This window comes from Mchenga conophoros, linkage group LG3 (genome assembly GCF_057382185.1).
Source record: "Mchenga conophoros isolate Kocher_MC1m ecotype Shallow Benthic linkage group LG3, M_conophoros_male_GT1.1, whole genome shotgun sequence".
Taxonomy (NCBI): domain Eukaryota; kingdom Metazoa; phylum Chordata; class Actinopteri; order Cichliformes; family Cichlidae; genus Mchenga; species Mchenga conophoros.
Genome location: NC_140528.1, coordinates 65,980,262 through 65,993,636, shown reverse-complemented (window position 1 = coordinate 65,993,636; position 13,375 = coordinate 65,980,262). Strand labels below are relative to the sequence as shown.

General features: G+C 42.5%; 1 protein-coding gene across 5 annotated transcripts in view; it reads right to left on the bottom strand.

Moving 5' to 3' along the window:
* The window catches only part of chd3 (chromodomain helicase DNA binding protein 3), a 54,118-nt gene that overhangs the window by 26,645 nt on the left and 14,098 nt on the right, over positions 1–13,375 (bottom strand). For 4 of the 5 annotated variants that reach the window (XM_085266795.1, XM_085266794.1, XM_085266796.1 and 1 more), the window contains 18 exons: positions 12,919–13,018; positions 11,712–11,903; positions 11,421–11,621; positions 11,195–11,332; positions 10,667–10,788; positions 9,820–9,993; positions 8,678–8,819; positions 8,340–8,471; positions 8,009–8,126; positions 3,845–3,969; positions 3,520–3,751; positions 2,985–3,169; positions 2,650–2,827; positions 2,305–2,391; positions 1,881–1,966; positions 1,315–1,448; positions 1,006–1,150; positions 104–266 (listed from right to left, as the gene is read on the bottom strand). In XM_085266795.1, the coding sequence (XP_085122921.1) occupies positions 104–266; positions 1,006–1,150; positions 1,315–1,448; positions 1,881–1,966; positions 2,305–2,391; positions 2,650–2,827; positions 2,985–3,169; positions 3,520–3,751; positions 3,845–3,969; positions 8,009–8,126; positions 8,340–8,471; positions 8,678–8,819; positions 9,820–9,993; positions 10,667–10,788; positions 11,195–11,332; positions 11,421–11,621; positions 11,712–11,903; positions 12,919–13,018 (2,654 nt within the window). The remainder of the gene's footprint in view (positions 1–103; positions 267–1,005; positions 1,151–1,314; positions 1,449–1,880; positions 1,967–2,304; positions 2,392–2,649; positions 2,828–2,984; positions 3,170–3,519; positions 3,752–3,844; positions 3,970–8,008; positions 8,127–8,339; positions 8,472–8,677; positions 8,820–9,819; positions 9,994–10,666; positions 10,789–11,194; positions 11,333–11,420; positions 11,622–11,711; positions 11,904–12,918; positions 13,019–13,375) is intronic. The other variant, XM_085266793.1, reaches the window with a different exon arrangement.

The following is a 13,375-nucleotide window of genomic DNA, read 5'->3' as shown; positions in this document are numbered from 1 at the left end:
TTGTTCATACACGTAAAATCATTTGCACATTACACATCAACCATGCTTTTATTTACGTGGAGCGCCCTCTGCTGGCCGCTGTTATTGGATGTTTTTGGGTTACCTGGCTTTGAGGTGCACGGTGTGTTGTTATAGCTGGCATCTGGGGTGGGCGTGGCGGTTTTCACCGCAGGAGAAGAGGCCCTGGAGGAGGATTTGTCTATGCTAACCTCAGACTTGAGCTCTGGAAGACTCCACCGACCGTTGATGTGCTCAAACTCCTGGATCTGAACACAAAACATGAAACACTCAGTAAAAAAAAATAATAAAAAACTTGGCACCCACGCACTTTACCTAATACCACCTCCTTTAAACACACCACCTACATGCCCTGTTTGCCTGGCAGTATATCACACAATCCCTCTGGCACAGATAGCAGATCAGGATGTGTACACGTTTAAACAAGTTGGACTGAAAACTGGAAAGAAGATGTTTCGATAAACTAAGATAAACTGAGAAAGTGGAAGCAGCAAAGAAATCAAAGGGTATTTAGAGATGTAATGATTGATCGTTTCACATGAAAGAGGTCTATTTCTTCTTTTCTTCAAAAACACCTATAAACAAAAAAATCTGGATGTGCTTTATCATCATTATATTTATCCAAACTTTCTTACATACGATTTGTAGTTGCAATTATTCTACGTTAGTCTTTCAGCGTATTTACATTCAGTTGGGGAATACACATTATCCCCTTGTGACCGGTGGCTGACAGATGGTTGCCGCCTGATCTTTAGGTTTGTGTGACGGGGCCTTATTAAAAGAGCACGAGTTTGTTTGATTGTACTCCAAACAGACACACCAGTCGTATTTTTTCCATACCAAATTGCGTTTCCTGGAATATTAAACCACACATCTTGTTATTAAAGTGATTCCCCCAGAGAATACTCTTGAGGATGAGAGCTGTCATAACTTGCATCATTCACCTCATCTGTCTGCAACTAGGAAAGGCAACAGGTTTCGTCTAACCTTCTTCTTGAGGAGTGACATGACGCCAATACGTGTGAGAACTGGCTGTCGACACAGTCCTTCTCTTGGGACGCCATCGGCGAACGTCTCGGCTCCATCGGCGACGGGCTCACACAAGTGGCGCATGAAGAGAGACACGTAAGCTCTGGGAAAGAAGAAGGCAGAGATAGATGATTGTTCTTTGCACTGCAGAGTGTTTTAAGATGTGCATTTCGTGCATTTAATTCCTTGTGAATCTACAAAATGATGTGTAATAATTTTAATTTTGTGGGTTTTGGTCCTCCGTGTAATAAACTGTCTGTTACTTACTTGAATTCTTTCTCAGTCTTGCCTTTAAGGTCTCTTACAAGCCACTGAGAAGAGAAAGCATCCTGAGATGGCATCCCCCAGCGCATTACAGCATTCAGGAAAGCTTTGCGCTGGCGTGTGTTAAAGCCCAGAACCTATTGAAAGAACAGTTTATATATGTGAACTACTATTATCCTAGAGCTTGATTGAAAATGCCAGAATGAAAAACTTTTTCATAATCTTGCAGACACTTTTGTGTTTTTAAAACCTCCCAGGGCCTTTTCTGTTTAAGTCTGACTCTTTGATAATGCTAAAATAAACTCTAAGTCCAATCTTTAACAGTGCAGGAGATCATTATCACGTCCATCATAATCAGGATGATGAATGAGCTTAGAAGGTTCAGAGCTATTGAAGAAGTAATTGCTTTGCCGCCATCTCCAATAAAGGATCATTCGGTTTTTAAAGATCGCTGAAAAAATAACCGTGAATGCTAGTTCGCTTTAAAAAAAAAAAGCCTGACAGATTTCAGAAATATCACAATTTAAAATAAAACAAATGAGTAAGACTAGTTCCAGAGCTGTACAAACCTCAAGGTTGCCTCCCACCCTGGCCAGAAGAGGAGGCAGAGGTTTATCTTTGTCATTCCTCAACTGCCGACGTGATTGCCGTCGTCCTGTGCAAAAAATTAGGCAACAAAAATGACGCACGTAAGAATATTTGCTACAAAAAAGACAGATGCGCTCAATAAAACATGTTCTTTATTTATTTTTACATTTTGCAACCCGGCAGTTATTCGTGTCAACCAAGAGTTAAAAACTTCTGATAAGCCTGAAGCATTTTGGTTTGAATTTTTGGCAAGCCAACTTGTTCTGCTCTGCCAGGGAACTGTAACAACTAAATCAAATTCAAGCTGTAATTCAACACAGGCCTGAGAGCGTGTCCTACAAAATATATATTTCGACTTTCACAAGCAGCTCTGCTCGATCTGATGCCTCCGATTCTTTTCCTTACCTTCTGGCCGATCATCAAAGTCCTCGTCCTCCTCCTCAGAACCCACCGAGTACTCGGACTGGTTATCTGAAATGTCAGCATGCCACTCTGAAACAGCACACGGTGGTCTGTCAATAGGCCAGGCCCATTCACTTCCACTGTGCAAGTCATAACTCAAAAAGCACACACACATAATCTGAGACCTCATTATTTTTCTACTTCGATCCCCAGATTAACATAATAAATCTTACATCCATTCTTAGGTCCACGTGAACGAGGACCCATGTTCACATCCAGGGCTTCCTACTCCTAAGCATCATTCTGTTATGTGGAGTTTCTTCATCTTACACGAGACTCGCCCCCTACCTTGGTCTTCCTGTGCAGCATCATTGTAGTTGACAGGCTTGCGGTTCCTCTTTCCTTTACCAAGTTTGCTTGCCAGATCCTCTTGTTGCTGTTCGTAGTGATGCCGCAAAAGCTTCTCCCAATAATCTGGGTCCACGTTCTCCTCCTGTTTGATTATCTCCCGCTCAATCTCCTCGATCTGCAGCATTAAACATGTATGTGCAAAGAAATGCTACACTTCATCTCTATTTTTCATCCATGTGAGGAGAAAACGATGTCTCCACTCCAGACCTTTGCACAAGTTGCACATTTTTGCAAGCAAAGATACAATAAATGGGTATTCAATGTGTCCTCACCTTATCTTCTTCTCGCACCATGTACTGGGCCACTTTGAAGGAGCTGAGGTACTCGTTCATGTTCTGGACATCCGAGTCGTCTGTGTCGTCTTGGCTTCGGTCCAGCAGCCTCTCGATGGCGGTGCTGTCATAGTGAATGACGTTGCCCTCGTCCTCAACTTTATCCCCTGAACTGTTCTTCATGCCTGCCAAATGTGGAGTTAAAAAGCGAGCAATTGTTTCTATGGTTCTTCCAACACATTTTAACAAGTAAAAATGCTCTTGTCAGTTATTTTAATCAATAACACCAGAACATGCCAGGAATGCCCTGTGGCGAAACCTGTCAGAATGAAAGGCATTAAACTGAGTGTATTTGACAAAATAATTGAATTCAGCAGAATAAGCCTATCAAAACATGCCCTATTAGAATCTATCCCAATCCAAGCCAAACCCCTACTTGATTACATTTAACAGACAATCCTAGTTTTATTTGACTAACAGATCCAGCTCAGCTCGTGGACGTGTTATTTTTAGATTCAACAGTAACTGCCGTCACCTTCCCCCTCGTCCTTGAAGAGCTCCTCCGTCCCAAACTTGAGGATGTCATCCAGCTCCTGCTTGGTCATGGAGCCTGCCTTGGATCCCAAACCCGGGCGCACCACTAGGTGGGTCAGCATCATCTTCCTCTTGGCCACCTGGGTGATACGCTCCTCCACGCTGGCTCGCGTTACGAAACGATAAATCATGACCTTGTTGGCCTGTCCGATGCGGTGAGCTCGACTGAAGGCCTGCGAAGGAAGCGATGAGGTAATTCTTTAAAGAGGCAAAGTTTTATGAAGTAGAGATCACTTCGCTTACACGAAAAGCCGACCGAACGGCACCTGAATGTCATTATGAGGATTCCAGTCCGAGTCGAAGATGATGACAGTGTCCGCTGTGGCCAGGTTGATGCCTAAACCTCCGGCTCTGGTGGAGAGCAAGAAGCAAAACTGGCAAGCACCCGGAGCTGGAAACAGAGAGGGCGGAGAGCGTATGTGTGAGAGGGAAATAAACAGGAACACTTGTAGGACAGTGTGTAAAAGAATCACGCAAACATGCTTTACTAAAGTCTGCAGTAAGCAATTTATCAAAGACTGCACTGATATTATCACCTTAAAAAGGGGCTCTATTTTGAACCTTATGTGGCTGTGATAGCTGTAGCTGGAAGTGTTCATGTGTTTGGAAGCAGAAGGGGTGATGCTGTCAGAATGAGCTCATAATTGGAGCGGGTGGATGCGCTCAAAGCTGTGAGCACGGGGCCAAAACATTCATTCTGTCCTGGAGCTCTTCAGCCTGAATGTTTAGAGCTGAGCCCCAAATAGTTCTACTGTTCAATAACACCGATATAATAATCAAACAGAGCAGAACTCAACTAACTTAGCTGGACTACAGGGAGGAAAGGTGAAAATCCCCATTTTCCAAATTGTATGCGTAACACATACAAGGATACATCTTGTTTTACAGGCTACAAGTTGCTTCTTTTTACAGTGACAAAGTCTGAGCATTTACAGAGTGCAGAAAGCTCATTCCTCCAATACAGCGATTTTATCTACGCTTAAATGCTTTGTGATCTTTGCACACACTCCGATGCACCGGGGCTGAGATCGATCCACCAACCTTCCACCTGAGCTACAGCTGCCATAAACGAATCGCTGATGCAGGACGATCTTACAGCACGTAACAGTGACTTTGATGAATCTCGGCAGCGTCGCGAGGCATTCATAAAAGACAGTCGCACCTGCCTTCACACCTGTGGGCAATTTAGTGTTACCAATTAACCTATCATGACTACCTGCATGCCTTTGGACTGTGGGAAGCGGAGAGAACCCACGCAAACATGGGGAGAACATGCAAGAAAGACCCCGGCATGATGGTGGAATTGAACACAGGACCTTCTACTGTGAGGCGACAGTGCTAACCACCGTTCATTACTGCATACATGGATCAGGTTCTGACAGTAAAACAATGTTGTCTTCTACAAATCACTCAGATCAGCTGTTACACATACGATTCATGTTTATCTGGCGGGATAGATGCAAGAATTTAAGTCCTGCACCCCTCCTGAGCGGTCAGATTTATCCCAAGCATGGCTGTCTCTACCTCCGAACCCACACGGTCCCCAGCAATTTCTATAAATATATATATATATTTTTTTAATCATACAGATTCTTCTTCTGCTGCCTCTCTGTGATTTAAATTGTCACTGTGTTTCCAGAGAGAAAAACATGAAGAAGACAAGGTGCCAATTTTGCTCATTGGGTGTCACAAGGCTTCTAGTCTAACACCAGGCGCTTTGTTGCTTAATTTCCCCCTTCTTCCCATCCACTCTCCACTATCCAATAAAGGTCACCCCCCACCACCACAAAAAATAAAATAAAATATCTCAACAAAAAAGGCTTTGACATCATGGGTTTCACTTTGTGTGTGTGGGTGTGTAAATGGTGCTTTTCTACTATATTTGACTGCTTTATACAACATACTTCATTCACTCAGTCACACCCGTTGACACAAGCACTTTTCCACAGCTGCGTGCTTTGTACAGGGAGTGCAGAATTATTAGGCAAATGAGTATTTTGTCCACATCATCCTCTTCATGCATGTTGTCTTACTCCAAGCTGTATAGGCTCGAACGCCTACTACCAATTAAGCATATTAGGTGATGTGCATCTCTGTAATGAGAAGGGGTGTGGTCTAATGACATCAACACCCTATATCAGGTGTGCATAATTATTAGGCAACGTCCTTTCCTTTGGCAAAATGGGTCAAAAGAAGGACTTGACAGGCTCAGAAAAGTCAAAAATAGTGAGATATCTTGCAGAGGGATGCAGCAGTCTCAAAATTGCAAAGCTTCTGAAGCGTGATCATCGAACAATCAAGCGTTTCATTCAAAATAGTCAACAGGGTCGCAAGAAGCGTGTGGAAAAACCAAGGCGCAAAATAACTGCCCATGAACTGAGAAAAGTCAAGCGTGCAGCTGCCAAGATGCCACTTGCCACCAGTTTGGCCATATTTCAGAGCTGCAACATCACTGGAGTGCCCAAAAGCACAAGGTGTGCAATACTCAGAGACATGGCCAAGGTAAGAAAGGCTGAAAGACGACCACCACTGAACAAGACACACAAGCTGAAACGTCAAGACTGGGCCAAGAAATATCTCAAGACTGGTTTTTCTAAGGTTTTATGGACTGATGAAATGAGAGTGAGTCTTGATGGGCCAGATGGATGGGCCCGTGGCTGGATTGGTAAAGGGCAGAGAGCTCCAGTCCGACTCAGACGCCAGCAAGGTGGAGGTGGAGTACTGGTTTGGCCTGGTATCATCAAAGATGAGCTTGTGGGGCCTTTTCGGGTTGAGGATGGAGTCAAGCTCAACTCCCAGTCCTACTGCCAGTTTCTGGAAGACACCTTCTTCAAGCAGTGGTACAGGAAGAAGTCTGCATCCTTCAAGAAAAACATGGTTTTCATGCAGGACAATGCTCCATCACACGCGTCCAAGTACTCCACAGCGTGGCTGGCAAGAAAGGGTATAAAAGAAGAAAAACTAATGACATGGCCTCCTTGTTCACCTGATCTGAACCCCATTGAGAACCTGTGGTCCATCATCAAATGTGAGATTTACAAGGAGGGAAAACAGTACACCTCTCTGAACAGTGTCTGGGAGGCTGTGGTTGCTGCTGCACGCAATGTTGATGGTGAACAGATCAAAACACGGACAGAATCCATGGATGGCAGGCTTTTGAGTGTCCTTGCAAAGAAAGGTGGCTATATTGGTCGCTGATTTGTTTTTGAATGTCAGAAATGTATATTTGTGAATGTGGAGATGTTATATTGGTTTCACTGGTAAAAATAAATAATTGAAATGGGTATATATTTGTTTTTTGTTAAGTTGCCTAATAATTATGCACAGTAATAGTCACCTGCACACACAGATATCCCCCTAAAATAACTACAACTAAAAACTACTTCCAAAAACATTCAGCTTTGATATTAATGAGTTTTTTGGGTTCATTGAGAACATGGTTGTTGTTCAATAATAAAATTATTCCTCAAAAATACAACTTGCCTAATAATTCTGCACTCCCTGTAGGTAACGAAGTACAAATACTTCCTTAATGTACTTAAGTGCAATTTACAGTTGTTTATACTTTACTTTTTTTTTCGGACTACTTTTTACTTTTACTCCCTGAATTAAAAAAAAATTTATGTACTTTTTACTCCTTACATTTTCAAAACAGACTTGTTGCTTTTGCTTTACCGCATTTGGGAGGTATTATTTCTATGATCATCATGCTAAATCTTGCCCTCAGATTCTTCATTTTCTTAAACATTGAATCCCAAAAGTCAAATGAGGAGTTGAGCGTTACCAACAGAATGTTTTTGAAAGTGTTTTCCATATTTCTTCTTGTTATTGTGCAATCAAAGCAACATCATCATCATATGACCCTCGACCTAAATGTAGAGAACCATCTGAATCCTGACGACGAATAAATAAATAAGCACTTTAATGACACGCTTTGTACATCACATTTAAATTAAATTTGACTTAACAGTAGTTTTATTAATAATGTGTAAATTGCATCATTTTAAAATGCAGTATATTGCCTGCACTGTAAAAAGGTTCTGTAAAACCATTATGGCCCCATTAGTGCTGAAGGAGAAGCTACCGAGGGCACACTCCCTTTAAGAGTGCAGTGGTCCCAGCTTCCACAGGCATGCTTGTTACGGTTGGTTTCAACAAGCTAAAATAAATGTGGCAGAAACACATGACTTCACTGACTACTGCCTGTGTCAGTCTTGTACATACAGCCTATTGGTATAACTGTCTCGTATCGTTTTAAAACATTTTAACTTATATTTTAATCAGCAAACTTTCTCGGTTAGTCTGTCGCAGCATTTTTGTTATTTCTGTCAATTTAATGAGTCTTTCTAGAGTACTGCAAGGCAGCGTGACACCTACTCATCCTTAGCTGAGCTCACGGTCAGCTTACCGCACTTGATCCTGTGTCTCACCGTTAAAGCGGTCGATGGCTTCTTGCCTCAGCGCTCCCGTGATGCCTCCATCAATTCGCTCGTACTTGTAACCTTCATAATCCAGAAAATCTTCAAGTAAGTCGAGCATTTTAGTCATCTGAAAACGGAGGAGACAGAGAGGTAGAGAGAGACACCGGCATGTGTTTTCATGAATACTTGATTACCCGTGCAGCCGCACAGCTGGAATCACAGCCTGCCGCTGAGCCTTCTGGAGATGTCACGAGACCAATTTAACATCTGCGCAGGGAGATACCCATCTGGTGTTTGCGTGTGTGAATGCGCGCTCGTTTGTGTCTGTGTGAAGACGTACCTGTGAGAAGACCAGCACTCGGTGTCCCTGCTCTTTCAGCTTCCTCAGCATCTTCTGCAACAGGGTCAGTTTCCCAGAGGCCTTAGTGAGGGCTGACCCTTCATAAGCACCGCTGGGTGTTTTCGGGGATTCCTACAAACACAAAGAAGATACAGTATGACACAGGAGCTCTTCCACACATTACCACAGGGTGTCCCTGTTAAGCAATTTGCTATTCATTTAAAGCAAATCTTGGAGTAAATGCTGAAATAATACAGGAAACTTAAGCAGCATTAAATCTACTCTTTCTGTGGATCAAGAATCCCCAAAGACAAAAGTGTCCTTTTGTTTCTTCTCACCATTGAGGCAACGGGGAAGAGGTAGGGATGATTGCAGCACTTCTTTAGGTCCATCATGATGTTGAGCAGCGAGACCTGATTTCCTCCGCCTTTCGAGTTTAGAGCTTCAAAGTTTTTGGTCAGAATTAGCTTGTAGTATTTCCTGCATTTAAGAAAATCCAAGAAAAACACAAAATCGTGAAATGATTAGGAGTGTGTCAACACGACGTCAACAACATTAGATGGATCTATTAAATCTTTGAATTCTCGCATTTCACTGAGTCCCACTGACACTGGTGGAGGAATTCCAGGAGCCAGCTGTTCAGTTTTAAGATGCACAGCTGGTTCATTTTTCGCTTTAATGTGGTTGATTGGTGCAGATGTGAACAAAGTAATCGCACATGAGTGAGGACCGAAATAACAACAAAAAGGCCATTGGATGAGCGAGCAACTGGTTTATGGTGAAAACGTGATCCAATCTCTAGCCGATCTTGTTGCAGTCAGGTATATTGAATACAAATGTTAGGAATAACTGCTCCATGTTATTCACTAGTCCAGAACAATGTTGCTCCTGCTCTGAACACATCCGGCCAATAAGAGGACTGAATGCTCTCATGTGGTTTGTAGTGTCACATTTTGGTCTCCAAGAAAAGAAACCAAAAGAAAGGAAATCATGAGAAAAATCTAAGAGTTTACAAACTCTTCAGTTCTTCAATTCTGTATTTCCAGCTTTGTGGGAACACCTCAACTCTACCGAACACCTTTGGGATGAACTAGAAAGAGTCAGCCTGTCTGATCTGACATCAGTGTCTGACCGCCCAAATGCTTTTCTGCATTAACGGACAACAATCCCGCAGACAGGCTCCAACATGTACAAAAGCTTCCCAGGAGAGTGCAGAGGGGTACCAACTCCAGATTAATGCCTGGCTCCTGTTGTTTATACAATGTTTATATAATGTGTAGATCAAGATGAAGTCTTTTTAAAACCTTTTTCTCCCCTCCAACAAACACTTACAAACAACAGAGGATGTATAGACTAACTGTCGCACTTGTACACACAAACACACCCTTTCAGTTGAATCTGACCTTGGTTTTAGGCTACGGAAGATGCTCGTCTAAGTGCTACAAACGTAGATTTGTATCTACATTTGTCAGTGTCATACTTCTGCATAGGGCTCAGCTCCACTCTGACAATCAGCTCGGTCTTGGCGGGCATGTTCTTGAAGACGTCGGCCTTCAGTCTGCGCAACATGTGAGGCCCCAGCAGGTCATGGAGCTTCTTGATCTGGTCCTCCTTGGAAATGTCAGCGAACTCTTCTAGGAAGCCCTCGAGGTTACTGCAAAGAGAGAGAGAAGAAAATCTATCATAGACAATTCTACTGCAACTAGAAATAAGAACAGATGAATTAGTAGAGCTACAAGTACTGGGCACATTACTGTTTACAGGTAATGAGATACGTGTACATAATAGTAACCCCTGTAAACCTAAGCATTAGGCTTTAGACTACTCCAAACACTCAGTTACTATCTTTTCTACTTTTGTGCTGAACAGATATCAGCTTCATTTGCTTCTATGGACGCAACGCTTACAAGCTTTTGTTTGAGGGAGCCAGACGAGGGGCAGCCAATCAGAAGAAAGTGGCCTTTCAAGAGTGTGGCCTCAACTCTTTATAATTGCTAGAAAATTGTCAGTGTTTGTTCAAACACCTGACCATTTTATAATTAGTTAAATATTAATTTGCATACATGAGATTTATTTGTATTATACTTCTACACTCTCACAAACACATAAAAACTCATGTGTTAAATATGACACACTTAACAGAGAGTAGGTAAAACAGCTTTTTCTAACAGGGGATGAAGTGAATGGGCTGCACCAAAAGCTAGAACAGATTCATTATTTTTTAAATTAATGACGACTCATGCAAAGCTACTCTTGTAGGACCCCCTTTTAAAATTAGGTGTTCATGTAGTGTGAAGGTGTGTGCTTTACAAAGAAAGAAGTCCTACTTGAAGCGGTTAGGTGTGAGGAAGTTGAGCAGGTGAAACAGCTCCTCCAGGTTGTTCTGTAACGGAGTTCCTGTGAGCAGAAGCTTGTAGTCGATCTTGTAGTCGTTCAGACGCCTGAAGAACTGGAAACACAAATAAGGAAGCTCAGCGTTATTTAACTCTCAGTGGATTTTTCTAAACTCTTCCACATCATTAAAAAACAAACATATTTGACTTAATTTCACATCAGTTTTATTTCTATAGTGCAAACTCACAACAATAGTCGCCTTAAGGTGTTTTATACTGTAAGTAAATATCTTATATTGCATAGATCTTATAATTAGTTGTAATTAAGTCATTATGGCATGGACCCCAACTTCCTGAAGAAGTACAGCTAATACTTAATCTATTACTCTCATGATAAAGTACATTAAACGACCTATGAAAGTAGTTAAGTACTGTGGGACTAAAGTGTTGCCATTGCATAGTTTGGCCACCAGAGAGAGGTGAAGTGCGTTAATGTGGACTCATATGCAGTAGCTGCTGTACCTTGGACTGGTTGTTCTTAAGGCGGTGAGCTTCATCCACCACCAGACAGGCCCAGTCAATAGACTTCAGCGCCGTTTGGTCGATGGTCACCAGCTCGTAGGAGGTCAGCAGCACGTGGAATTTAATAGGAGCTTCTCGCTGCAGGAGGACAAACAAGGGAGGAAGGATGAGTGGACGCCACTGTCGATATCGTGTTTTCCCGCTACTGCTAACGATCCCTCCTTACCCTCAGTTTGAAGGTCTTCTTTCCTCCCTTGACGGCCGTGTCATCAAAGGAGAACTCGTTCTCTCTGATGATGGCTCGGCTGTCCTTGTCTCCCGTGTACGTCACCACGTAGAAATCGGGGGCCCACATCTCAAACTCCCTCTCCCAGTTGATGATGGTGGAGAGTGGAGCGCTGACTAGAAATGGACCCTTAGTGTGACCCTGAAGCGAGCAGAGAGGGAAATCAGTACCGTGTTACACAGCGAGACTTTAAACAACGTTAAAGGAAAAAAGCAGAGATAAGGTCAGCACCTCTTTGAAAAGTGAATAGAGGAAGACGATGGTTTGGATGGTCTTTCCCAGCCCCATCTCGTCCGCCAGGATGGTGTCAGTGCCCTGAGCCCAGGAAAACCGAAGCCAGTTCAGGCCCTCCAGTTGGTACAGATGTAGCGTGCCGCCCGTTGACGTGACAAAGTCTGGCTGCTCCTCGTATTTTATTGTAGGCTGAAGGGAAGAAATGAGAAAACGGTGAGGAGATACGATTGGGTTAACTGGAAACTCTAAATTGCCATAGGTGTGAATGTGGGAGTGAATGGCTGTCTCTGTCTGTGTGTTAGCCCTGCAACAGACTGGCGACCTGTCCAGCGTGTACCCCGCCTCTCGCCCTAAGACAGCTGGGATAGGCTCCAGCTCCCCCGTGACCCCGATAAAGGATAAGCGGAAGCGAATGGATGGATGGAAATTCCTTTACATTTCCTGAAAACATCTGGATTACCAAGAAAAAACTAATTTCATTCATCAGTCTTTGTTTATTTTCTGTAAAGGTTTTGACTGAAAGGTCAAATTGTGTCTGTTTGTTTGTATTTTGACTTATTGTGGTTTAATGCGCACAGATTTGTACATGATAAAAAAAAAATACTGGCGGTCGCCAATGCTACCACTCAGCCTCCTCGTAGTGTTTCCTGTGACTGCGGTATAAATTTGAAAAATCCCAGGCAATCACTGGGATTTGAACTCGTCGGAGATTTTTAGCAGATGCACTTATGGTACAGATTTTAAACTCCTATGTAACCTACTGAGTTGTCAGATTTACAAACCTCTCCACGCTGAACAATTATGAGGTTATGAATCAGAAACTGTTCAATAATCTACATTTTCAAAGATAGTTTTGAGCAATATTACCAAGAGAGAGGCTTAGATATGCAAAATGAGAAATATTGGAAAGTGTGGTTATTCTCCCATGCTGCATCGGACAGCTTTAGTAAAACTATTAGTAAAAATAATCGAAGTCGGTTCACCAGTGGTGTGCTTTTATACAACAAAGATCCTTAAATGTGTACAATTTAACACAAAAATAAAGGGAACACATTGTAAGGGAATCCTTACAGTATAGCATATAAAAAATGTAAATCTGAATTGCAGTATGTGATTGTTCTTATAAGAAACATTTAATAACTTTATAACAAAAAAGAGTGACTGGCTAACAGCAGACAGCAGCTGCACACTTTACAATACTCACATCAGTGAGTGGTGAGCCTGGAGACTCATCTTCACCCTCATCTGAGTTCTTGTTCCTTATCTTCCTGGGTTTGTCTGGGTCCTCCTTCATTATGGCGTCCCTGTTAAACAGCAGCAGAATTATTGCCACGTCGCTGACACTAAGCTGTTCACTCTAGCAGGGATCCGATTCATCAAAGGGAGATGAGACTGCACGTATACGTGGGGCAGGTCTCTGTGAAGCGGCTGAAAAACACTAGCGGACTTGCTTTAACCTCCTAAGACCCGAACTTTTTCATTGCACGAAATTTTAATTTCTCTTTGGGCTGATTGAGACCTGATGAATGTAAAAACAACGAATGATCTTTTTACCTGATGTAGTTTCTGAGAAAAGTTATATCCACATATGAGGAGATTTGCATTAAATTTCGATAGAACATTATAAAGTCACAATTGATGTGCAAAACTTTTTATTTGGT